Source organism: Oncorhynchus clarkii, chromosome 17 (genome assembly GCF_045791955.1).
Source record: "Oncorhynchus clarkii lewisi isolate Uvic-CL-2024 chromosome 17, UVic_Ocla_1.0, whole genome shotgun sequence".
NCBI classification, from domain to species: Eukaryota; Metazoa; Chordata; class Actinopteri; order Salmoniformes; family Salmonidae; genus Oncorhynchus; species Oncorhynchus clarkii.
This window is the reverse complement of record NC_092163.1, coordinates 33,574,961-33,600,488: the sequence shown is the minus strand read 5'-3', so window position 1 is coordinate 33,600,488 and position 25,528 is coordinate 33,574,961. Positions and strand designations below refer to the sequence as shown.

The following is a 25,528-nucleotide window of genomic DNA, read 5'->3' as shown; positions in this document are numbered from 1 at the left end:
TAGACTAAAGATAATACTCTACGGATGATGTTCCTAACAACCCATCATACAGAGAGTTGCTGAGAGTAGACTAAAGATAATACTCTACGGATGATGTTCCTAACAACCCATCATACAGAGAGTTGCTGAGAGTAGACTAAATCTGATACTCTACGGATGATGTTCCTAACAACCCATCATACAGAGAGTTGCTGAGAGTAGACTAAATCTGATACTCTACGGATGATGTTCCTAACAACCCATCATACAGAGAGTTGCTGAGAGTAGACTAAAGATGATACTCTACGGATGATGCTCCTAACAACCCATCATACAGAGAGTTGCTGAGAGTAGACTAAAGATGATACTCTACGGATGATGCTCCTAACAACCCATCATACAGAGAGTTGCTGAGAGTAGACTAAAGATGATACTCTACGGATGATGCTCCTAACAACCCATCATACAGAGAGTTGCTGAGAGTAGACTAAAGATAATACTCTACGGATGATGTTCCTAACAACCCATCATACAGAGAGTTGCTGAGAGTAGACTAAAGATGATACTCTACGGATGATGCTCCTAACAACCCATCATACAGAGAGTTGCTGAGAGTAGACTAAAGATGATACTCTACGGATGATGCTCCTAACAACCCATCATACAGAGAGTTGCTGAGAGTAGACTAAATCTCATACTCTACGGATGATGTTCCTAACAGCCCATCATACAGAGAGTTGCTGAGAGTAGACTAAAGATGATACTCTACGGATGATGTTCCTAACAACCCATCATACAGAGAGTTGCTGAGAGTAGACTAAAGATGATACTCTACGGATGATGCTCCTAACAACCCATCATACAGAGAGTTGCTGAGAGTAGACTAAAGATGATACTCTACGGATGATGTTCCTAACAACCCATCATACAGAGAGTTGCTGAGAGTAGACTAAAGATGATACTCTACGGATGATGCTCCTAACAACCCATCATACAGAGAGTTGCTGAGAGTAGACTAAATCTGAAACTCTACGGATGATGTTCCTAACAACCCATCATACAGAGAGTTGCTGAGAGTAGACTAAAGATGATACTCTACGGATGATGCTCCTAACAACCCATCTAGGACATTATAAAACAAAAATGTATATCCCCCTGTTCATAAATGTTCTCTTGTCTAAGACTGTCCATTCTTAATTTCAGTCTTAGTAGAGATTTGCCTCCATTGCTGGTCAATAGGAATGTATTGCTTTGCTTTTTAATGGTTTCTCTATTGTTATAAACTACGTTTACTTTGGCTTATTGCACTATACTGACTCTCTCCCCTTAAACCTGCTGCTAATATATGTGTTGCATATTAGAGTCAAATTATTCATTGCCAAATTATTCATGCCCAAATTATTCATTCCCAAATGATTCATGCCCAAATGATTCATGCCCAAATGATTCATGCCCTAATTTTCCATCCCAAATGATTCATGCCCAAATGATTCATGCCCAAATGATTCATGCCCTAATTTTCCATCCCAAATGATTCATGCCCAAATGATTCATGCCCAAATGATTCATGCCCTAATTTTCCATCCCAAATGATTCATGCCCAAATGATTCATACCCAAATGTTTAACGGTCAAATGATTGAAAGTTGAAATGGGATTAATGTGGGAAGAATTTTTTTGTTGTTGTTATATTCACAGTTGTCTTGACATGAAATAAACATTGTTTTGTATCATGAACTACAATATTCAAATAATTACTATGCTATTTAAATAGAAGGTTGTTGAATATAATGAATAATACAAATACAACAAATGAATGAATGACAACTGCCTCAGAACATAACATTTGTAACCTAGTTGTCATCTCCAGCTATGTATTCCACCTAGTCAGAAGTGACTTTTTCGTAGCAGGTTAGGAGAACTTATGCAGCAGGTTAGGAGAATTAGCGTAGAAGGTTAGGAGACTGAGGTTAAGGTTAGGGAAAGGGTTAGGGTTAGTTACATTGCTCTCCTAACCTGTAACGAAAAGTAACATCCGGTCGTAGCTGTACTCCATCTAGTCACAACCAGAGAGGTGGGCTGACAGCAGCCAATAGTGTGGCTCTGCAGATGATTGGGAATCCAATGCATGTAGCCTGATCAGTCATTAATTAGGCTAAATGACTTGACAAAAATGTTTGTTAGAGGAATTTTACAACCCTAATTTAACTGTAAAGAAACGCTCCACTTCGCTAGAGGGTGCTTTTTGGCCCTGGTCAAAAGTAGTGCACTATAAAGGGAATAGGGTGCTATTTGGCATGCTGCCCCATGACATATGTTTGTTTGCCATTATATCATTGAATAAGAACTAAGAGAATGTAGCATTTATATCATTAATATATAAGAAATCAAGACTACAATATTAGTAGCTATGCATGGTGGGGCGGGGGATATCATGAGTTATAATGATAATATGAGTGAACCACTAAGATGTTTGTTTGCGTTTATTGAAAATGATATTGTACATTGGTTACGCTCTCTGTCCTTCCTGTTCTCTTCAACCAGTGTCATGAGCCCCGTTTAAACCTGGTTCTAACATGAGTCCTTTGTCCTAATCTTGTCCACATTCTGGCTGTGCGCACAGGTGTAGATGATTCACGCATTGTGATTGTGATCAGATCTTCCTGCCCATCTCTGGAGGTAGTTAAGCACGCATTGAATATGGACAAGATCAGGACACAGGTAACACCAGGTATAAATAGGGCCAAGATCTGCCTGTGTGATCATCATAGTAATAGTATCATGGGAAACATCCACCAGAGATATAATAAAAGCATCATATTGAAGAAATATATATTTTTAACATCGTTGTCGAAACACCCTCAAGTGCGTCCGAAATGGCACTATATTCCCTATGTCAAGGTAGGCAGCCCTGTTCCTGGAGTGCCTCAGGTACTGCAGGATGTTGTTCCAACTTGGCACCACACCTGACCAACTGGTGCTAATTGAGCAATTCAGTGATTGCCTAAATTCAACACACCTGGTCTGCCAGGTCGGATAAATGAAAAACATGTCTGTAGCTCTCCAGGACCAGGGCTGCACTACTTTAAACCAGGGCCTATAGGAGAGCAGCAGCTCTGGCTCTCATACCCCCAGAAGACAAGAAAATGGTGTGTGGGTTCTCCCTATGTGGATCGCAGGGGTGTCCAACCCACCATAGGGCCCTGGTCAAAAGTAGTGCACTCTAAGGGGATAGGGTGCCATTTGGAATACACAGTCTGACATGTTATATAGAAAAGGAGGAATGAGGAGAAGAAAAAACAACCCTGGTTAATTTTTCTAAATGTTTGTATTGTAATAATTACTGTCTAGTGGGGATTTCTGTTAAGTTGGGTTTTCGTTGACGTCTTTATTTTCTGTTTACATTTTCAGACGCATCGTTTTGTGACAAATCGTCTTAGAGGAAGGCACCATGTGGAACTCAGTCTAAAAACAATCTCTAACCACAACCCCTTGGAATGAGTCCCAAAAGGTGCACTATTCCCTTTCCAGTGCACTACTTTTTTGCCAGAGCCCTGTGCAGGGAATAAGGTGCCATTTGGGACGTACACCTTCCCTTCTTCCCCACTGGGCCTGACATCATTTTAGACACTAGTGTAGATCTAAAGGGATTGAATAAGTGTTAGCAAGATATCTCTAACATCTGTACAATGCTCTTAGATCTACACTGGTGTCTAGGGGATATGGGTGAGGGGAGAAGTGTCTAGGAGCTAGGCTAGGGGTTGTTTCTGGACAGATCCTTGTAATTGGGCACTTTGGTTTTGAAAACTAATGCAAACAGAGAAGAAAGCAGAGAGAGGTGAAGAGAAAGGGATGAGAGGAAAGAGGGGAGAAGAGGAGTGTTACCATGACGTCAGCATGTCTTCCTGGGGGACCAGTCAAATTTAGGGTAATCTAACTGTGGTCTGAAATTGTCCATTTGTAGGCTGGTTCTGGCCCATCCCGTCGGTTTCTGGAACCAATCAGAACAGTCAGAATGAGTTTGCGTTCTAGAAAACACCAGGGAGGGTGGCAAATCCATACTCATCTTAGTCTGGTGTGGTGGAATCTGTACTGAATAATTCTAATGTTTAACTTGTATAGGAGAAGAAAAATACTTTATTATCCACACAAGATGGCAACGTTTCTTCTGCTGTACCCAACACACACACACTAGGTTGGAGAGGCTGGATCTGTCATAGAGGAGGAGGAATGATTTATTTTACTGAATACTTATGGCAGGTACCCTACACATAGCCTATGTGTTGTCTTAGTTAGGCCACATATTCATGTTATTATGTAATTACATAATTGTCCAATTTAAATGCAGTATTCTGCTCAGAATTCACTTTCAGGATATCTGGGTAGGCCTAATATACTGTCTATGGAGATATGTTTTGACCAGCTCATGCAATCGATGCTCGACGCTCACTCGGCCGTTCACTCACATTCCCGGATCTAAACTGGGGTGTATTCATTAAGAACCGAACGAACAAAAACGGGCAGAAACGGGGAGGGACTAACCTGAGAAACGCTGGTTGTCGTTGCAAAACGTTGTGCTACGGTATGCACTTATGAAGTCCACCCTGGCAGGTACTGTTTTACTGTCTTTTCTCTCTTCTCTCATCTACTCACCTCCCTCTCTCCTTTATTCTCTGTTTGCATTCGTTTTTAAAACCAAAGCGCCCAGTTTTAGTGATATGCTGCAACAACACCACGTTTAGTAGCCAAACATCGACGACATGAGTAGTTTAGAGCCAACGCTATTTCATATACGTTCCATGTGGCTGAACTCGCCAAAATAATGTTTTTATACGCGGAAGTATAAGTGAAAGTAAAAAATAGCTACATCTTCACGAGCTCACTGCAATAAGACGCGCAAAATATTTACGGGACAAGGTAAGGCTTTTCTAACAATCGATAACGGATTGTGAAACCAACACATGATGTGCTGTGCCCAGCCTTTGTCCTTCTACCTATTTGTTTTACTATTAAATAGGAATTGTTTGGCAAGTTTGTGACTATTTACCCATGGAACATATACACTGTACATAACAACTGCTCTTTCCATGAGCTGGTCCTGCTGCCCCCCCGGTGCACGTTTTCGTTTTTGCCCTAGCACTACTCAGATGATTCAAGTAACCAACTCATGGTCAAACGTATATTATTTTATTCATCGTTTTTGCGGGTGTTGTGCCGAACAGCCCCCCCTGCCAGAATCCCCCCCCGCGTGAAGGCGCACGCACTCAATTCTTCATTGCTGCGAACTGCTCGCTAGTTGAGATTTCTGATCACGTTAGGTTGCGTTTAATTTTGGATTTTTTTCATGTCGGTTTGATCGCGGTGGAGGCAATAATGTATGCAGTTTTCGGTTTGGCTATTTGTTTCAAGTGTATTAGTCTATAAATAAATCTCTTTGCCAAAATTCGTCATCTCTCCCATGTCTTATTCGACTAGTAGTTGTTCTGGAATGTTTATTGATTGCCTACATTTTACTCACTCCTCTATGTTTAATATAACACACATACATTCATTATTAATTTCGGTTGCCTATCCTGATGTGAAGTTTGTTCTATAGAAAGTATTTGACTCTGATGTGTGCCACAGAAAGTATTTGACTAGCTACAAAAAAATAAAGGAAATTAGAAGGGAGTATTTTGGCAAAATACCCGAAATTCTCTCCCCTTCCCTCCCCCTTCTAATTTCCTTAATTTTGTGGCTAGAGTCAAATACTTTGTGGCACACATCAGAGTCAAATACTTTCTATGGAACAAATTTAACATTATTAGCGCCCCCCTGCGACCAAGCCGACATTAAAAATGAAATGCAGCCTAACGTGATCAGAAATCTCAACTAGCAACAAGTCGCACCAATGCGTGCAGGTTCACGCGAAGAGGAGGGGTGGGGGGGTTGTTAGAGGGTAGCTTTTCGACACAACACTGACATTCTCAATTTCTAATATGTGTTAATACAGAAGTGCGGGATTTAACTTCTGGGTTGACAAGAGTTTAATACATGCCCAATGACCATAGTTGAACTGTCATACATCATTGGTCGAACCCAATCAGAACCCCAAATATAAGCTTGTTTTAATCCATTGTCATAGATACATTGACATTCAGTTGGTGTATGTTTTTTTCAAAATAGAAGGTTATGATTTTTTTGAGTAAATAAACCTAGTCATTATTTGACTGTTCTACTATTGACTGACTATATACTATCTTCTAGATATCCTTCATGTTGTGACATACCAGTGATGGGGCAGAATCACACCCGGTGACATGGCTTGTACAAGGCAATCTGCTTTAGAGTACATTCAAAATGGAAGGAGACTCCTTGTTGAAAGGCTCCAGAATCTGTCCCTCATTGTGGAAAACCTGTTCCAGCGCAAGGTTCTTCAGGAGGAGGAAGTCAGTAAAATTCAGGCAGAAGTTGACCGTTTTGACCAAACCAGAAAAATACTGGACTGGGTCACGGCCAAAGGAGAAGCTGCATGCTACGAGTTACTGATGATTCTAGACATCACAAGGAAGAGGACCTTAGACAACGCTGACTTACAGCAATGGATCAGCTGCTTCCCCTTCAAGGAAGACCCAGAGATGTCAGACTACCTTGTTTGCAAGTGATTATTATATTATACAATTAGTATCCAGTACATAGTATACCATTGGCTGGGCAGAAAATATATATTCTTTAGGTGCGTTTGATTTAGCTTACTGTGTGCATCGGGTGGACAGGGTTTCTGTTGGCACAGTGCATTTACTCTCGCTTTTCCTTTGTATCATTATTTTAGGTGCAAAACCCTGTCACAGATATCAGTCACAGCTGAAATGTAAAGCTCGAAAGATCACAGAGGCTGCATGGAAACAAAGCTGTAGTCTCCTACCAGAGAGGTGTAGAAATGAGGTGACTTTCTCTTACACTCCTCTTGTGTTAGATACAGACGTGCCTTCATCTCTCTCTAAAATCGAAACGAAGAGCAAAAGATGCAAGAAAGCTCGCCCTAAAAAGCTAAAGAGCTTCATCCCCGTGGCCAAACAGGAAACATCCCCGACTGACCTGCTTAAAACACCCAAGAGAAGGATCCTCTTAGTTGGAAAACCTGGAATTGGAAAGACAGCAGTCGCCCATCAAATGTTGAACCTCTGGGCACAGAAAGATCACAGAGAACTAGATTACATGTTTTACTTTGATGTGAGAGACATTTCACCCAGCACACATCCCATGAGACTGGAGGACCTTCTCTTTAACATGTACAGTGAGCCAGAAGAAAGTAGAGAAGAAGTGTTACAGGATATTAAGAAGAACTCTGAAAACGTTGTCATCATTTTTGATGGAATCACAGACCTCTCCTCTCATTCGGTAATAAAGAAACTTGTGGACAAGGACCTCCTCCTTGATGCAAAGATTGTGATCACATGCAGACCAGAGGTTCCATCAGGAGACTTCCTGACAGACTGGCCCTCGTTCAGAGTGGAGGTGAAAGGGTTCAGTAATGAGTCCATCCGGGCTTACTTAACAAAGATGTTGAGTGCTGAGCCTAACCCTACGCCAAACCATGATTCATTGAGCATTGTGTTAAACAACCTAGAGTTGTTCAGTCTGTGCCATGTCCCGATGTATGCATTGATGGTGGTTGCCTGCATGTATTATTCCACCCCAGAGGCTTCTAAGCAGCCATGGCCTACAACTAAGATGTACATCAACATCCTCCGTTACTGCATCCTAAAACACAGTGGCAAACAGATGAATGATCTCGACAAGTGTCTCGCAGAAAACAGAGAAAAAATATTGTCTTTAGCAGAAATGGCTTTTGATGCAACACAGCAAAAAACGATGAACTTGACAGAACTGAGCTGCGAAGTAAGCAGTGTCCAGTTTTCTTTCTTGGGGGCTCTTATGATTATGGTCGAGCCCACAGTATCAGACACTTACTCTGCATTTCTCCATTACACAATGCAGGAGTTCTTTGGTGCCCTTTGGCTCTTACAGAATCCAGACAAAATCAGAGAGGTTCTACAGAAGTGCCAGACTGAAGAATGGAAACACACAAAACACATGGTTCCTTTCATGTGTGGGCTTCTGAATGAGAGGAATATTCGATTGGTAAATGGTCTAGTTCCAGCTCAACAGATCAAGAAGACATCAGATTGGTTCTTCAAGGAAGTGGTGAACACATTTCTTCCACTTCAAACAAACCAAGATCATGCAGAAGGTGGTGCTCCTGAGTTTGAGAGAGATCTTCTGTTTTTATGTCAGTGCTTGTATGAATCTCAGTCTACTGAGGCCTGTTTGCTTCTTCTGGACAAACTGGACTACAATCTAGATCTGGATGAAGAACATCTTGATCCTCACCAGTGCTGTGCAGTCTCCTATATGATCAGTCAGTCTGCAGAGAGAAAGGTTGACTTGGACCTGAACAGCTGCACTGTGTCAGACCAAGGACTAAGGCTGATACTGGGCTCTCTGAAGAATGTCCGATATCTCAGGTAATATTTGTGTTATGTATTTGTGTAATTTAGTTATCTAATGCACCAATTTATTTCCAATTAACTAGTCAATTAATTGAGGATAAGGCTAACCTTATCCTAAACTTGATACATTTATATGTTGTATTCTCCTCCACTCAGATACTGAGTTATAAACACCTATATTTCATGCTACTTTGAAACTTTTGACAAATGTAATTATAATAAACTCTATTTTAAAACCCTTTTCTGATCATAGATCTGACCCCTCAATGCTGTGTCAACTCTGGACAACTTTGCTGCGCAGTGAGGCAGACATTGACTTCACTAGCTTACTTGGGCTCTGTGGAAATGAGTTGCACCTTCCATTCCTGGGTGAAAGACGAGTGTTTGTGAGAGCAGAAGAAGTGATGAAGCAGAGCCTAGAGAGGGTTAACCTCTGTCTACACTGGGATCGGAGAACTCTTCTCAGTGAGGCTCTCAACAAGACCATTTTAAAGTGTTTAACACATATCAACAAACTCCAGTGAGTGTTTACACTGCCAGTATATATTTATTCAATGTCTTTGTGACTATTCATTCATTTAAGTCGATTAAAAACATAGGTTGTCAATGTAAATAGGAACAATATCAAGAGGTTAATATCTAGACAAAGAAGTCACTGCAACAATACAACAAGATAGACACATGGTAACAGCATTTAGCCTGTAAAAGAGGCAGTCACTTTCTACCTGTATTTACAGTATCTAAACAAAGACTTTCTTATGCTTTATGGTTCAGTTTTACCCCACTACAAGATCAGAGAGAATCCCCTGAAAAACTAGAGAAAGAAGAGAAAGCAGTCCTACTAGATTTGTGTCTACAAGCAGGATTATGTCACAGAGAAACGTTCCAGGGTGCTGTGAACACACTGCTGTCACTGTTCTCTGTGTATCAAACTGAAAGATATGACATCCTGCTGGATCTGTACTCACATGTGAAGTACAATAGGAAACAAGCAGGCAGAAGTATCCTTCCATCATTGAGACCACTTTACCAGCCAGCTCCTGCAGTCTGGTCCATAGACCTCAGAGAGAGAAAGGTCTCCCTCCTCCTAGAAGTGCTGAAACTCCAAGCAGAGAAGAAATCCATAGAGCTGAAAGGCTGGTCAGATGAAGAGATTGAAGTGAGGAGTTTCCTTCAGTGTCTGCCTTACATCTCACAGCTGAGGTGAGTTGAATCAGTACAGTTCATGGATTGTAGTTGTCTGTCCCTTTATTTCCCTTCAGAGAGGTTTGTTTGTAGCTTTCTGCATTAGCCTAATATGCTAAGTGTACACATACTGTTTTGAAAAGATACAATCTTACTTTGTAGTCTACGGAACAATTGAAGTGCATGATGAGTGCAGAGAGATAGTTGTACTTTATCTACTATAATGTAACCATTCAAAATTCATATCCTCCATCCAACACTTTCTTCATCTCTTTAATGTTACACTGTTTGTTCAGGTTTGCTCCACCACAGGATCAGATAGGATCCCCTGAAGAGTGGAGAAAGAGAGAGAAGACATTCCTACTGAATCTGTGTCTTCAAACAGCCCTCCATGAGAGAGAAACCATACAAACAACTGTAGAGAAAGTGTTGTCACTGTCTGAAGTTTATCAGGGTCGGAAATGGGATCTCCTGCTGGATCTGTACTCTCATGTGAAGGACTATGAGACTCAAACAGGCAGGAGTGTCCTTCCAGCATTACAGACACTTTACCAGTCAGCTCCTGCAGTCTGGTCCATAGACCTCTCAGAGAGAAAGGCCTCCCACCTCCTAGAAGTGCTGAAACTCCAACCAGAGAAGAAACCAGTACAGCTGAAAGGCTGGTCAGATGAAGAGAGTGAAGTGAGGAGTTTCCTTCAGTGTCTGCCCTACATCTCACAGCTGAGGTGAGTCTGAACATGTGTGGTGGTTAGTGATTATGTGATGCTAGTGATTATTGTCTTTTAGAAACCTGGTAAATATAAAAGTTCAAATGTTTGTAAATCTGGTAACATTTATACTCAGATTTCCTGAATGAACATGTTGCATTGCAAAATGTCACACATATATATTTTGAATTTCTCTAAAATAATATAAACAAAAGCGCATTATGTAAATGTATAACTACTTCATATATATTTTAGTGATGACTGGTTTCGTGTGTCCATTCATGTCTGAATCAGCTGTTACTGTCCTTGTTACAGTTTCTGTCCATGGTGGTCTGATCCCTCAAAGCTGATCAAGTTCCTGGTGGGTCTCCTGTCTCAAGCAGCAGAGTGGGAGGAGCAGTCAGGAGAGAAGACACTGATGCTGGTATCATCAGTGTGTACTTACACAACCTTCCCTTTCTGTGACGAGGATGATTATGATGAGTCGTTTCAATGTGATTTCCTGCTGAATCTGTACTCACATGTGGAGGACTATGAGACTCAAACAGGCAGGAGTATCCTTCCAGCATTACAGCCACTTTACCAGTCAGCTCCTGCAGTCTGGTCCATAGACCTCTCAGATAGAAAGGTCTCCCTCCTCCTAGAAGTGCTGAAACTCCAATCAGAGAAGAAACCAGTACAGCTGAAAGGCTGGTCAGATGAAGAAATTGAGTTGAGGAGTTTCCTTCAGTGTCTGCCTTACATCTCACAGCTGAGGTGAGTTGAATCAGTACAGTTCATGGATTGTAGTTGTCTGTCCCTTTATTTCCCTTCAGAGAGGTTTGTTTGTAGCTTTCTGCATTAGCCTAATATGCTAAGTATACACATACTGTTTTGAAAAGATGCAATCTTACTTTGTAGTCTACGGAACAATTGAAGTGCATGATGAGTGCAGAGAGATAGTTGTACTTTATCTACTATAATGTAACCATTCAAAATTCATATCCTCCATCCAACACTTTCTTCATCTCTTTAATATTACACTGTTTGTTCAGGTTTGCTCCACCACAGGATCAGATAGGATCCCCTGAAGAGTGGAGAAAGAGAGAGAAGACATTCCTACTGAATCTGTGTCTTCAAACAGCCCTCCATGAGAGAGAAACCATACAAACAACTGTAGAGAAAGTGTTGTCACTGTCTGAAGTTTATCAGGGTCGGAAATGGGATCTCCTGCTGGATCTGTACTCTCATGTGAAAGCCTATGAGACTCAAACAGGCAGGAGTGTCCTTCCAGCATTACAGACACTTTACCAGTCAGCTCCTGCAGTCTGGTCCATAGACCTCTCAGAGAGAAAGGCTTCCCTCCTCCTTGAAGTGCTGAAACTCCAATCAGAGAAGAAATCAGTAGAGCTGTGGGACTGGTCAGATGAAGAGAGTGAAGTGAGGAGTTTCCTTCAGTGTCTGCCCTACATCTCACAGCTGAGGTGGGTTGGATCAGTACAGCTGAGGTGAGTTGGATCAGTACAGCTGAGGTGAGTTGGATCAGTACAGCTCAGGTGAGTTGGATCAGTACAGCTGAGGTGAGTTGGATCAGTACAGCTGAGGTGAGTTGGATCAGTACAGCTGAGGTGAGTTGGATCAGTACAGCTCAGGTGAGTTGGATCAGTACATCTGAGGTGAGTTGGATCAGTACAGCTGAGGTGAGTTGGATCAGTACAGCTCAGGTGAGTTGGATCAGTACAGCTGAGGTGAGTTGGATCAGTACAGCTGAGGTGAGTTGGATCAGTACAGCTCAGGTGAGTTGGATCAGTACAGCTGAGGTGAGTTGGATCAGTACAGCTGAGGTGAGTTGGATCAGTACAGCTGAGGTGAGTTGGATCAGTACAGCTGAGGTGAGTTGGATCAGTACAGCTCAGGTGAGTTGGATCAGTACAGCTGAGGTGAGTTGGATCAGTACAGCTGAGGTGAGTTGGATCAGTACAGCTGAGGTGAGTTGGATCAGTACAGCTGAGGTGAGTTGGATCAGTACAGCTCAGGTGAGTTGGATCAGTACAGCTGAGGTGTGTTGGATCAGTACAGCTCAGGTGAGTTGGATCAGTACAGCTGAGGTGAGTTGGATCAGTACAGCTGAGGTGTGTTGGATCAGTACAGCTGAGGTGAGTTGGATCAGTACAGCTCAGGTGAGTTGGATCAGTACAGCTGAGGTGAGTTGGATCAGTACAGCTGAGGTGAGTTGGATCAGTACAGCTCAGGTGAGTTGGATCAGTACAGCTGAGGTGAGTTGGATCAGTACAGCTCAGGTGAGTTGGATCAGTACAGCTCAGGGATTGTTGTCTGTCCCTGTATTTCCCTTTTAAAAAGGAAGTTTGTTCGTAACAACCTAATATGCTAAACATACACATACTGTTTTGGAAAGATACAATCTTACTTTGTGGTGATGATTATAAGGAACAGTTGAAGTGGATGATGAGTTTAGAAAGATACAATCTTACTTTGTGGTGATGATTATAAGGAACGGTTGAAGTGGATGATGAGTTTAGAAAGATACAATCTTACTTTGTGGTGATGATTATAAGGAACAGTTGAAGTGGATGATGAGTTTAGAAAGATAGTCATGTTATTTGACCTGCTATAATGTGACCGTCTGAAATGCATATTATATCTCACATATTCATCTATTTGTTGTTAAACTGTTCATGCAGTTTTACTACACCACAGTATCAGAGAAGATCCCCTGAAGAGTGGAGAAAGAGAGAGAAGACATTCCTACTGAATCTGTGTCTTCAAACAGCCCTCCATGAGAGAGAAACCATACAAACAACTGTAGAGAAAGTGTTGTCACTGTTTGAAGTTTATCAGGATTGGAAATGGGATCTCCTGCTGGATCTGTACTCTCATGTGAAGGACTATGAGACTCAAACAGGCAGGAGTGTCCTTCCAGCATTACAGCCAGTTTACCAGTTAGCTCCTGCAGTCTGGTCCATAGACCTCTCAGAGAGAAAGGTCTCCCTCCTCCTAGAAGTGCTGAAACTCCAACCAGAGAAGAAACCAGTACAGCTGAAAGGCTGGTCAGATGAAGAGAGTGAAGTGAGGAGTTTCCTTCAGTGTCTGCCCTACATCTCACAGCTGAGGTGAGTCTGAACATGTGTGGTGGTTAGTGATTATGTGATGCTAGTGATTATTGTCTTTTAGAAACCTGGTAAATATAAAAGTTCAAATGTTTGTAAATCTGGTAACATTTATACTCAGATTCCCTGAATGAACATGTTGCATTGCAAAATGTCACACATAGATATTTTGAATTTCTCTAAAATAATAAATTTTTTCATCAAACAAAAGCGCATTATGTAAATGTATAACTACTTCATATATATTTTAGCGATGACTGGTTTCATGTGTCCATCCATGTCTGAATCAGCTGTTACTGTCCTTGTTGCAGTTTCTATCTATCGTGGTCTGATATCTCAAAGCTGATCAAGTTCCTGGTGGGTCTCCTGTCTCAAGCAGCAGAGTGGGAGGAGCAGTCAGGAGAGAAGACACTGAAGCTGGTGTCATCAGTGTGTACTTACAGCACTTTCCCTTTCTGTGACTGGGATGATGAGGATAAGTGGTTTCAATGTGATCTCCTGCTGGATCTGTACTCTCATGTGAAGGACTATGAGACTCAAACAGGCAGGAGTGTCCTTCCAGCAATACAGACAGTTTACCAGTCAGCTCCTGCAGTCTGGTTCATAGACCTCTCAGAGAGAAAGGTCTCCCTCCTCCTAGAAGTGCTGAAACTCCAACCAGAGAAGAAACCAGTAGAGCTGAACGGCTGTTCAGATGAAGAGATTGAAGTGAGGAGTTTCCTTCAGTGTCTGCCCTACATCTCACAGCTGAGGTGAGTCTGAACATGTGTGGTGGTTAGTGATTATTGTCTTTTAGAAACCTGGTAAATTTAAAACTTCAAGTGTTGGTCAATCTGGTAACATTTATACTCAGATTTCCTGAATGGACATACGAAATGTCACATGAATTAACAATGTCTATCTAAAATTATATATTTTTCATAAAACAGAAGCACATTATGTAAATGTATAACTACTTCATATATATTTTAGCGATGACTGGTTTCATGTGTCAATCCATGTCTGAATCAGCTGTTACTGTCCTTGTTGCAGTTTCTGTCCATGGTGGTCTGATCCCTCAAAGCTGATAGGGTTCCTGGTGGGTCTCCTGTCTCAAGCAGCAGAGTGGGAGGAGCAGTCAGGAGAGAAGACACTGAAGCTGGTATCATCAGTGTGTACTTACAGAACCTTCCCTTTCTGTGACAAGGATTATTTTGATGAGTCGTTTCAATGTGATTTCCTGCTGGTTCTGTATTCACATGTGAAGGACTATGAGACTCAAACAGGCAGGAGTGTCCTTCCAGCATTGACACCACTTTACCAGTCAGCTCCTGCAGTCTGGTCCATAGACCTCAGAAAGAGAAACGTCTCCCTCCTCCTAGAAGTGCTGAAACTCCAATCAGAGAAGAAACCAGTAGAGCTGAAAGGCTGGTCAGATGAAGAGAGTGAAGTGAGGAGTTTCCTTCAGTGTCTGCCCTACATCTCACAGCTGAGGTGAGTTGGATCAGTACAGCTGAGGTGAGTTGGATCAGTACAGCTGAGGTGAGTTGGATCAGTACAGCTGAGGTGAGTTGGATCAGTACAGCTGAGGTGAGTTGGATCAGTACAGCTCAGGGATTGTTGTCTGTCCCTGTATTTCCCTTTTAAAAAGGAAGTTTGTTCGTAACAACCTAATATGCTAAACATACACATACTGTTTTGGAAAGATACAATCTTACTTTGTGGTGGTGATTATAAGGAACAGTTGAAGTGGATGATGAGTTTTGAAAAGATACAATCTTACTTTGTGGTGGTGATTATAAGGAACAGTTGAAGTGGATGATGAGTTTAGAAAGATACAATCTTACTTTGTGGTGGTGATTATAAGGAACAGTTGAAGTGGATGATGAGTTTAGAAAGATACAATCTTACTTTGTGGTGATGATTATAAGGAACGGTTGAAGTGGATGATGAGTTTAGAAAGATAGTCATGTTATTTGACCTGCTATAATGTGACCGTCTGAAATGCATATTATATCTCACATATTCATCTATTTGTTGTTAAACTGTTCATGCAGTTTTACTACACCACAGTATCAGAGAAGATCCCCTGAAGAGTGGAGAAAGAGAGAGAAGACATTCCTACTGAATCTGTGTCTTCAAACAGCCCTCCATGAGAGAGAAACCATACAAACAACTGTAGAGAAAGTGTTGTCACTGTCTGAAGTTTATCACGATCGGAAATGGGATCTCCTGCTGGATCTGTGCTCACATGTGAAGGACTATGAGACTCAAACAGGCAGGAGTGTCCTTCCAGCATTACAGCCAGTTTACCAGTCAGCTCCTGCAGTCTGGTCCATAGACCTCAGAAAGAGAAAGTCTTCCCTCTTCCTTGAAGTGCTGAAACTCCAACCAGAGAAGAAATCAGTAGAGCTGAAAGGCTGTTCAGATGAAGAGATTGAAGTGAGGAGTTTCCTTCAGTGTCTGCCCTACATCTCACAGCTGAGGTGAGTCTGAACATGTGTGGTGGTTAGTGATTATGTGATGCTAGTGATTATTGTCTTTTAGAAACCTGGTAAATATAAAAGTTTAAATGTTTGTAAATCTGGTAACATTTATACTCAGATTTCCTGAATGTTGCATTGCAAAATGTCACACATAGATATTTTGAATTTCTCTAAAATAATAATTTTTTTCATAAAACAGAAGCACATTATGTAAATGTATAACTACTTCATATATATTTTAGCAATGACTGGTTTCGTGTGTCCATCCATGTCTGAATCAGCTGTTACTGTCCTTGTTGCAGTTTCTATCTATCGTGGTCTGATCCCTCAAAGCTGATCAAGTTCCTGGTGGGTCTCCTGTCTCAAGCAGCAGAGTGGGAGGAGCAGTCAGGAGAGAAGACACTGAAGCTGGTGTCATCAGTGTGTACTTACAGCACTTTCCCTTTCTGTGACTGGGATGATGAGGATAAGTGGTTTCAATGTGATTTCCTGCTGAATCTGTACTCACATGTGGAGGACTATGAGACTCAAACAGGCAGGAGTATCCTTCCAGCATTACAGCCAGTTTACCAGTCAGCTCCTGCAGTCTGGTCCATAGACCTCTCAGAGAGAAAGATCTCCCTCCTCCTAGAAGTGCTGAAACTCCAACCAGAGAAGAAACCAGTACAGCTGAAAGGCTGGTCAGATGAAGAGATTGAAGTGAGGAGTTTCCTTCAGTGTCTGCCTTACATCTCACAGCTGAGGTGAGTTGAATCAGTACAGTTCATGGATTGTAGTTGTCTGTCCCTTTATTTCCCTTCAGAGAGGTTTGTTTGTAGCTTTCTGCATTAGCCTAATATGCTAAGTATACACATACTGTTTTGAAAAGATGCAATCTTACTTTGTAGTGTACGGAACAATTGAAGTGCATGATGAGTGCAGAGAGATAGTTGTACTTTATCTACTATAATGTAACCATTCAAAATTCATATCCTCCATCCAACACTTTCTTCATCTCTTTAATGTTACACTGTTTGTTCAGGTTTGCTCCACCACAGGATCAGATAGGATCCCCTGAAGAGTGGAGAAAGAGAGAGAAGACATTCCTACTGAATATGTGTCTTCAAACAGCCCTCCATGAGAGAGAAACCATACAAACAACTGTAGAGAAAGTGTTGTCACTGTCTGAAGTTTATCAGGGTCGGAAATGGGATCTCCTGCTGGATCTGTACTCTCATGTGAAGGACTATGAGACTCAAACAGGCAGGAGTGTCCTTCCAGCATTACAGACACTTTACCAGTCAGCTCCTGCAGTCTGGTCCATAGACCTCTCAGAGAGAAAGGCTTCCCTCCTCCTTGAAGTGCTGAAACTCCAATCAGAGAAGAAATCAGTAGAGCTGTGGGACTGGTCAGATGAAGAGAGTGAAGTGAGGAGTTTCCTTCAGTGTCTGCCCTACATCTCACAGCTGAGGTGGGTTGGATCAGTACAGCTGAGGTGAGTTGGATCAGTACAGCTGAGGTGAGTTGGATCAGTACAGCTCAGGTGAGTTGGATCAGTACAGCTGAGGTGAGTTGGATCAGTACAGCTCAGGTGAGTTGGATCAGTACAGCTGAGGTGAGTTGGATCAGTACAGCTGAGGTGAGTTGGATCAGTACAGCTGAGGTGAGTTGGATCAGTACAGCTGAGGTGAGTTGGATCAGTACAGCTCAGGTGAGTTGGATCAGTACAGCTGAGGTGAGTTGGATCAGTACAGCTGAGGTGAGTTGGATCAGTACAGCTCAGGTGAATTGGATCAGTACAGCTGAGGTGAGTTGGATCAGTACAGCTGAGGTGAGTTGGATCAGTACAGCTCAGGTGAGTTGGATCAGTACAGCTGAGGTGAGTTGGATCAGTACAGCTGAGGTGAGTTGGATCAGTACAGCTGAGGTGAGTTGGATCAGTACAGCTGAGGTGAGTTGGATCAGTACAGCTCAGGTGAGTTGGATCAGTACAGCTGAGGTGAGTTGGATCAGTACAGCTCAGGTGAGTTGGATCAGTACAGCTGAGGTGAGTTGGATCAGTACAGCTGAGGTGTGTTGGATCAGTACAGCTGAGGTGAGTTGGATCAGTACAGCTCAGGTGAGTTGGATCAGTACAGCTGAGGTGAGTTGGATCAGTACATCTGAGGTGAGTTGGATCAGTACAGCTCAGGGATTGTTGTTTGTCCCTGTATTTCCCTTTTAAAAAGGAAGTTTGTTCGTAACAACCTAATATGCTAAACATACACATACTGTTTTGGAAAGATACAATCTTACTTTGTGGTGGTGATTATAAGGAACAGTTGAAGTGGATGATGAGTTTAGAAAGATACAATCTTACTTTGTGGTGATGATTATAAGGAACGGTTGAAGTGGATGATGAGTTTAGAAAGATACAATCTTACTTTGTGGTGATGATTATAAGGAACGGTTGAAGTGGATGATGAGTTTAGAAAGATACAATCTTACTTTGTGGTGGTGATTATAAGGAACAGTTGAAGTGGATGATGAGTTTAGAAAGATACAATCTTACTTTGTGGTGGTGATTATAAGGAACAGTTGAAGTGGATGATGAGTTTAGAAAGATACAATCTTACTTTGTGGTGATGATTATAAGGAACGGTTGAAGTGGATGATGAGTTTAGAAAGATAGTCATGTTATTTGACCTGCTATAATGTGACCGTCTGAAATGCATATTATATCTCACATATTCATCTATTTGTTGTTAAACTGTTCATGCAGTTTTACTACACCACAGTATCAGAGAAGATCCCCTGAAGAGTGGAGAAAGAGAGAGAAGACATTCCTACTGAATCTGTGTCTTCAAACAGCCCTCCATGAGAGAGAAACCATACAAACAACTGTAGAGAAAGTGTTGTCACTGTCTGAAGTTTATCACGATCGGAAATGGGATCTCCTGCTGGATCTGTACTCTCATGTGAAGGACTATGAGACTCAAACAGGCAGGAGTGTCCTTCCAGCATTACAGCCAGTTTACCAGTTAGCTCCTGCAGTCTGGTCCATAGACCTCTCAGAGAGAAAGGTCTCCCTCCTCCTAGAAGTGCTGAAACTCCAACCAGAGAAGAAACCAGTACAGCTGAAAGGCTGGTCAGATGAAGAGATTGAAGTGAGGAGTTTCCTTCAGTGTCTGCCCTACATCTCACAGCTGAGGTGAGTCTGAACATGTGTGGTGGTTAGTGATTATGTGATGCTAGTGATTATTGTCTTTTAGAAACCTGGTAAATATAAAAGTTCAAATGTTTGTAAATCTGGTAACATTTATACTCAGATTCCCTGAATGAACATGTTGCATTGCAAAATGTCACACATAGATATTTTGAATTTCTCTAAAATAATAAATTTTTTCATCAAACAAAAGCGCATTATGTAAATGTATAACTACTTCATATATATTTTAGCGATGACTGGTTTCATGTGTCCATCCATGTCTGAATCAGCTGTTACTGTCCTTGTTGCAGTTTCTATCTATCGTGGTCTGATATCTCAAAGCTGATCAAGTTCCTGGTGGGTCTCCTGTCTCAAGCAGCAGAGTGGGAGGAGCAGTCAGGAGAGAAGACACTGAAGCTGGTGTCATCAGTGTGTACTTACAGCACTTTCCCTTTCTGTGACTGGGATGATGAGGATAAGTGGTTTCAATGTGATCTCCTGCTGGATCTGTACTCTCATGTGAAGGACTATGAGACTCAAACAGGCAGGAGTGTCCTTCCAGCAATACAGACAGTTTACCAGTCAGCTCCTGCAGTCTGGTTCATAGACCTCTCAGAGAGAAAGGTCTCCCTCCTCCTAGAAGTGCTGAAACTCCAACCAGAGAAGAAACCAGTAGAGCTGAACGGCTGTTCAGATGAAGAGATTGAAGTGAGGAGTTTCCTTCAGTGTCTGCCCTACATCTCACAGCTGAGGTGAGTCTGAACATGTGTGGTGGTTAGTGATTATTGTCTTTTAGAAACCTGGTAAATTTAAAACTTCAAGTGTTGGTCAATCTGGTAACATTTATACTCAGATTTCCTGAATGGACATACGAAATGTCACATGAATTAACAATGTCTATCTAAAATTATATATTTTTCATAAAACAGAAGCACATTATGTAAATGTATAACTACTTCATATATATTTTAGCGATGACTGGTTTCATGTGTCCATCCATGTCTGAATCAGCTGTTACTGTCCTTGTTGCAGTTTCTGTCCATGGTGGTCTGATCCCTCAAAGCTGATAGGGTTCCTGGTGGGTCTCCTGTCTCAAGCAGCAGAGTGGGAGGAGCAGTCAGGAGAGAAGACACTGAAGCTGGTATCATCAGTGTGTACTTACAGAACCTTCCCTTTCTGTGACAAGGATTATTTTGATGAGTCGTTTCAATGTGATTTCCTGCTGGTTCTGTATTCACATGTGAAGGACTATGAGACTCAAACAGGCAGGAGTGTCCTTCCAGCATTGACACCACTTTACCAGTCAGCTCCTGCAGTCTGGTCCATAGACCTCAGAAAGAGAAACGTCTCCCTCCTCCTAGAAGTGCTGAAACTCCAATCAGAGAAGAAACCAGTAGAGCTGAAAGGCTGGTCAGATGAAGAGAGTGAAGTGAGGAGTTTCCTTCAGTGTCTGCCCTACATCTCACAGCTGAGGTGAGTTGGATCAGTACAGCTGAGGTGAGTTGGATCAGTACAGCTGAGGTGAGTTGGATCAGTACAGCTGAGGTGAGTTGGATCAGTACAGCTGAGGTGAGTTGGATCAGTACAGCTCAGGGATTGTTGTCTGTCCCTGTATTTCCCTTTTAAAAAGGAAGTTTGTTCGTAACAACCTAATATGCTAAACATACACATACTGTTTTGGAAAGATACAATCTTACTTTGTGGTGGTGATTATATGGAACAGTTGAAGTGGATGATGAGTTTAGAAAGATACAATCTTACTTTGTGGTGATGATTATAAGGAACGGTTGAAGTGGATGATGAGTTTAGAAAGATAGTCATGTTATTTGACCTGCTATAATGTGACCGTCTGAAATGCAGATTATATCTCACATATTCATCTATTTGTTGTTAAACTGTTCATGCAGTTTTACTACACCACAGTATCAGAGAAGATCCCCTGAAGAGTGGAGAAAGAGAGAGAAGACATTCCTACTGAATCTGTGTCTTCAAACAGCCCTCCATGAGAGAGAAACCATACAAACAACTGTAGAGAAAGTGTTGTCACTGTCTGAAGTTTATCACGATCGGAAATGGGATCTCCTGCTGGATCTGTGCTCACATGTGAAGGACTATGAGACTCAAACAGGCAGGAGTGTCCTTCCAGCATTACAGCCAGTTTACCAGTCAGCTCCTGCAGTCTGGTCCATAGACCTCAGAAAGAGAAAGTCTTCCCTCTTCCTTGAAGTGCTGAAACTCCAACCAGAGAAGAAATCAGTAGAGCTGAAAGGCTGTTCAGATGAAGAGATTGAAGTGAGGAGTTTCCTTCAGTGTCTGCCCTACATCTCACAGCTGAGGTGAGTCTGAACATGTGTGGTGGTTAGTGATTATGTGATGCTAGTGATTATTGTCTTTTAGAAACCTGGTAAATATAAAAGTTTAAATGTTTGTAAATCTGGTAACATTTATACTCAGATTTCCTGAATGTTGCATTGCAAAATGTCACACATAGATATTTTGAATTTCTCTAAAATAATACATTTTTTCATAAAACAGAAGCACATTATGTAAATGTATAACTACTTCATATATATTTTAGCAATGACTGGTTTCATGTGTCCATCCATGTCTGAATCAGCTGTTACTGTCCTTGTTGCAGTTTCTATCTATCGTGGTCTGATCCCTCAAAGCTGATCAAGTTCCTGGTGGGTCTCCTGTCTCAAGCAGCAGAGTGGGAGGAGCAGTCAGGAGAGAAGACACTGAAGCTGGTGTCATCAGTGTGTACTTACAGCACTTTCCCTTTCTGTGACTGGGATGATGAGGATAAGTGGTTTCAATGTGATTTCCTGCTGGATCTGTGCTCGCATGTGAAGGACTATGAGACTCAAACAGGCAGGAGTATCCTTCCAGCATTACAGCCAGTTTACCAGTCAGCTCCTGCAGTCTGGTTCATAGACCTCTCAGAGAGAAAGGTCTCCCTCCTCCTAGAAGTGCTGAAACTCCAACCAGAGAAGAAACCAGTAGAGCTGAAAGGCTGGTCAGATGAAGAGAGTGAAGTGAGGAGTTTCCTTCATTGTCTGCCCTACATCTCACAGCTTAGGTGAGTCTGAACATAATGTATGTGGTTAGTGATTATGTGATGCTAATAGTGATGTGTCTTTATGAAATCTTGTAACATGAAACCTCAATGTTTACTCAGAATACCTGATCTATAAAACTCATATTACGTTATGTCATGGCATATTATGTAACTTTCTCTGTAACATCACATGGTATTACTTTTCCATGCGACAGTTCAATATTAATGTATTTTAAATGTTGTTTGATTTCATGTGTCCCTCATGTTCTGCTGTTTCAGCTGTGATTCTGACAGGTTCTTCCAGCGTGTGTGTGAATCCATCCCTGTGAGGTCCAGAGAGGATGCCCAGCAGTTGGCCTCTCTCCTCCAGGCCTTGGGCTCCACCCTGTCACTGGGAGGACAGTTACCCAGGAAAACCTGCAGGTCTGTGGTGAGAGTGCTTGGCCTCTGTGCCTCCAGAGTGGAACTCACTCTCACCCCCAGCAAGATCTCTCTGAAAGGAGCCTCACTTCTCTTCACACATGTATCACAGCTACACAAGCTCAGGTATGTTTTGTAAGCTCGATTTTACAGGTCTATTTAGTTTGATTTCTTATTGTGCATTTTATCTGAGAAGGTTTCTCTGTTTAAAAGTGTTTTGAGTTTATTTTATTTTATTCCAGGCTGAATGTGGGCATGGCAGTGAGACTGGCCAGACTGGCTAGGAGGACAGGGAGAGGGGGTTCTCCACTGACTGTCCCAGAGCTCTCCCTGGTCCTAAAGAGCAGCCAGCCACCAGAGAGAGTGTTATCCAGGGCTCTGAGTAGTGTGGCGTCCCTGCTGAGACTCTGGACGGTGCAGTGTCTGGACCTGACTGACTTCTGCATCCAGGGTCACTCTCTCATCACACTACTTTGTCACCAAGGCCCTCTCACTCTCAGGTCAGTTTGAAGCTGTTGTTTTTTAAAAAGTGGTAGAAATAAGTAGAAGTAGTAACTTATGTATGTGTTCTTATTTATATTTGTGTTATTTACTGCCTTTATGTTCCAACCTCCTAGACTGCACTCAGACACCCTGCAGCAGCTGGCTGTAGTTGTGTATGAAGCTCAGGACAAGGACTTGACCCGGTGGTTCCTGGAGAAGGTTGGTGGAGACCTGACCTCCTGTAGGCTGGACTGGGAGGTGCTTCTCTCTCTGCTGCAGCATTCAACCCACAACATCACAGTGGACCTCAGGAAGAACAGGCTTCTAGAGAAGAACATCTCAGATCTTCTCCCCTTTCTGGGAAGGGTTATATTCAAGAGGTGAGTGAACTTAATTTTAAATTTAAAGACTTTTTAGAAAGAAGAGAACAAATATTTTACAGTGACATTATTTTGAGTTATACTCTGTATTATCATTAGGGTTATATTCAAGAGGTGTTTGATCTTTATTTAATATTGATAGACTTTAACTATTAGTGTTCTACCCAGATAGTTGTTGCTATGTGAGTTATCCTTTTTATAACCTTAACACAACCATGACAATCCATTCTACATCTTTCTGCAGGCTCAGTTCCAGCTTTGTGAAGTCCACCATCAGACAGATCTATGACAGTAGAGCCAGTGACTGTGTGTCCAGTTTGTTGAGGTCTTCAGACCATTGGATCAACCTGAACAGCAGAGAGCTGGACAGAGTGGACTGTACTGCGCTGTGTTTCACCCTGCAGCACAGCCACCAAGTCAAAGTCAACCTGCTGTGGACCTCCATACCACCGGGGGAGATAGAGAGCATCCTGCCTCTTCTGGACAGAGTCTCCCAACTCAGGTTTCGTTGGCACTCTTTGACCATTCTAGAATGGATAGAACTGTGACGCTTTACACTGTCAGACTGATTTGAACCACTAACCCTAACCTTAGTGTAATGCACTTACCTTACCCGTAGTGTGTTTTATCAGTGTTTTATTGTGTGCTGGTGTGAAACGAATCCTCTCTCTCGCGCTCTCTCTCTCCTGCTGTAGTGTTGACAGGATGCTGTTGCTGAGTTTCCTCCACTCCTGCGCTGGCTCTCAGATCCTGCAGGGGGCACTATCACCACCTCCAGCAATAACAACAGCAGCAGCAGAGCTGCTCAGGGCTCTGCAGCACAGGTTGGACTTCTCCTGCTCCTCCTTTGTGGACCTGTCAGCTCACGACCAGGGGGAGGCGCTGTGTCTGACCACTGAGCACTGTAGGGCCATAAACTCTGTTCTGAAGCAGAGCCAGCACAGCACACAGCTGGTTCAGAACCTGACCCAGAACCAGTCCCGAAACCAGCCCCAGGTGCAGCTCATCCTTAAAGACTGTGAGGTGGAGCACGGAGCACTGAGAGAGCTGCTTCCCATCCTGCATATTGTCAAGCTGAGGTTAGATACACAAGGACAAACTAGTTTATAAAAGTAGGAGTTAGAGCTGTCTCATAATGTTATCTCTGGTTATTGTCCCCTCAGCCCCAGCAAAGCTCTGCTACTTCAGCTGGTGGACCATGTGTTTGAGGGGATTGAAGAGGGAGTGCTGAGACACGCAGAGTCCCTGTGCAGAGCCCTGGATGGGGAGCTGGACCTCAGTGAGACCAGGCTGAACCAAAAGGCCTGTGGATCTTTGGCCCTGGTTCTGGAACACTCAGAGGGGCTGTCAGAACTGGACCTCAGCCACTGCCAACTCACAGACCGCCATCTACAGCCCCTGCTCACACACCTGCACAAAGTTGAAGTCCTTGAGTGAGTGGGTTTCACTCTGTGTGTGTGTGTCCATGTGACTACATGACAAATGTCTGATCCTTCATTCTCTTCCTGTTTCTGTATTTTAGCCTGAGTCACAATGACATCACTGATGCTCTGACCGACAGAATTCGCCAACTGGTCTCCACCAACACTTCAATCCGCACCATACGGTGAGTGTGTGTGATGTCAGTTTGTGTGTGATGTCAGTTTGTGTGTGATGTCAGTTTGTGTGTGCACGTGAGATCAAATGGTCTCTTTTTCTGGGTGCAACTATTTAATGATGGTTGTCTGTAGTGTAATGTTCTAAAACTAATAATGATGATGTTAGTGTTCTTCTCTACAGGCTCTTCAGCAACAGAATCAAGGACAGAAGTCCGTTCCTGACAGACAAGAGGTTTGACATCTGGTGAAGCAGTATCAGGTCCAAGTCCAAACAGAGGAAGCGAAGATGGATGTTGAAGAGGTAGAGGAAGCGAAGATGGATGTTGAAGATGGGTGTACTAGCATGAAGCCTCATCTCATCAACCTTAACCTGGACACTAAACGTAACCTAATTTTAACCAATTCTTAAATATTGAATTGCATGAAAGCCACATCCCCTTAGTTTTTAGCTGACCTCATCATGGTGTCAGAAGAACTGCAAGTGATGTC

The 25,528-nt window shown here is 42.5% G+C and overlaps 2 protein-coding genes across 2 annotated transcripts; both read left to right on the top strand.

Annotated features, from left to right (window-relative positions):
- Positions 1-4,845: 4,845 nt before the first annotated feature.
- LOC139369401 (nucleotide-binding oligomerization domain-containing protein 1-like) lies at positions 4,846-11,122 on the top strand. Its single transcript, XM_071108679.1, has 7 exons — positions 4,846-4,895; positions 6,225-6,614; positions 6,790-8,485; positions 8,724-8,990; positions 9,245-9,673; positions 9,952-10,380; positions 10,678-11,122. The coding sequence occupies exons 2-7, from the start codon at positions 6,278-6,280 to the stop codon at positions 11,120-11,122; spliced, it is 3,603 nt and encodes a 1,200-aa protein (XP_070964780.1). The 5' UTR covers positions 4,846-4,895; positions 6,225-6,277.
- Positions 11,123-12,566: 1,444 nt separating this feature from the next.
- Positions 12,567-25,528, top strand: LOC139369400 (uncharacterized). Its single transcript, XM_071108677.1, has 14 exons — positions 12,567-13,472; positions 13,781-14,221; positions 14,502-14,942; positions 15,506-15,934; positions 16,237-16,677; positions 19,412-19,852; positions 22,438-22,704; positions 22,821-23,078; positions 23,196-23,441; positions 23,686-23,943; positions 24,137-24,520; positions 24,605-24,874; positions 24,964-25,047; positions 25,221-25,528. The coding sequence occupies exons 1-14, from the start codon at positions 12,991-12,993 to the stop codon at positions 25,285-25,287; spliced, it is 4,509 nt and encodes a 1,502-aa protein (XP_070964778.1). The 5' UTR covers positions 12,567-12,990; the 3' UTR covers positions 25,288-25,528.

Bases quoted from the DNA above. Each gene is read 5' to 3' on its own strand.
- LOC139369401 (XM_071108679.1), top strand. From the start codon at position 6,278: ATGGCTTGTACAAGGCAATCTGCTTTAGAGTACATTCAAAATGGAAGG. The intron at 8,991-9,244 runs GTGAGTGTTTAC...TTTATGGTTCAG, and splicing joins ACACATATCAACAAACTCCA to TTTTACCCCACTACAAGATC. The intron at 10,381-10,677 runs GTGAGTCTGAAC...TCCTTGTTACAG, and splicing joins CCCTACATCTCACAGCTGAG to TTTCTGTCCATGGTGGTCTG.
- LOC139369400 (XM_071108677.1), top strand. From the start codon at position 12,991: ATGCATATTATATCTCACATATTCATCTATTTGTTGTTAAACTGTTCA. The intron at 23,079-23,195 runs GTCAGTTTGAAG...CCAACCTCCTAG, and splicing joins CAAGGCCCTCTCACTCTCAG to ACTGCACTCAGACACCCTGC. The intron at 23,442-23,685 runs GTGAGTGAACTT...ATCTTTCTGCAG, and splicing joins GGAAGGGTTATATTCAAGAG to GCTCAGTTCCAGCTTTGTGA.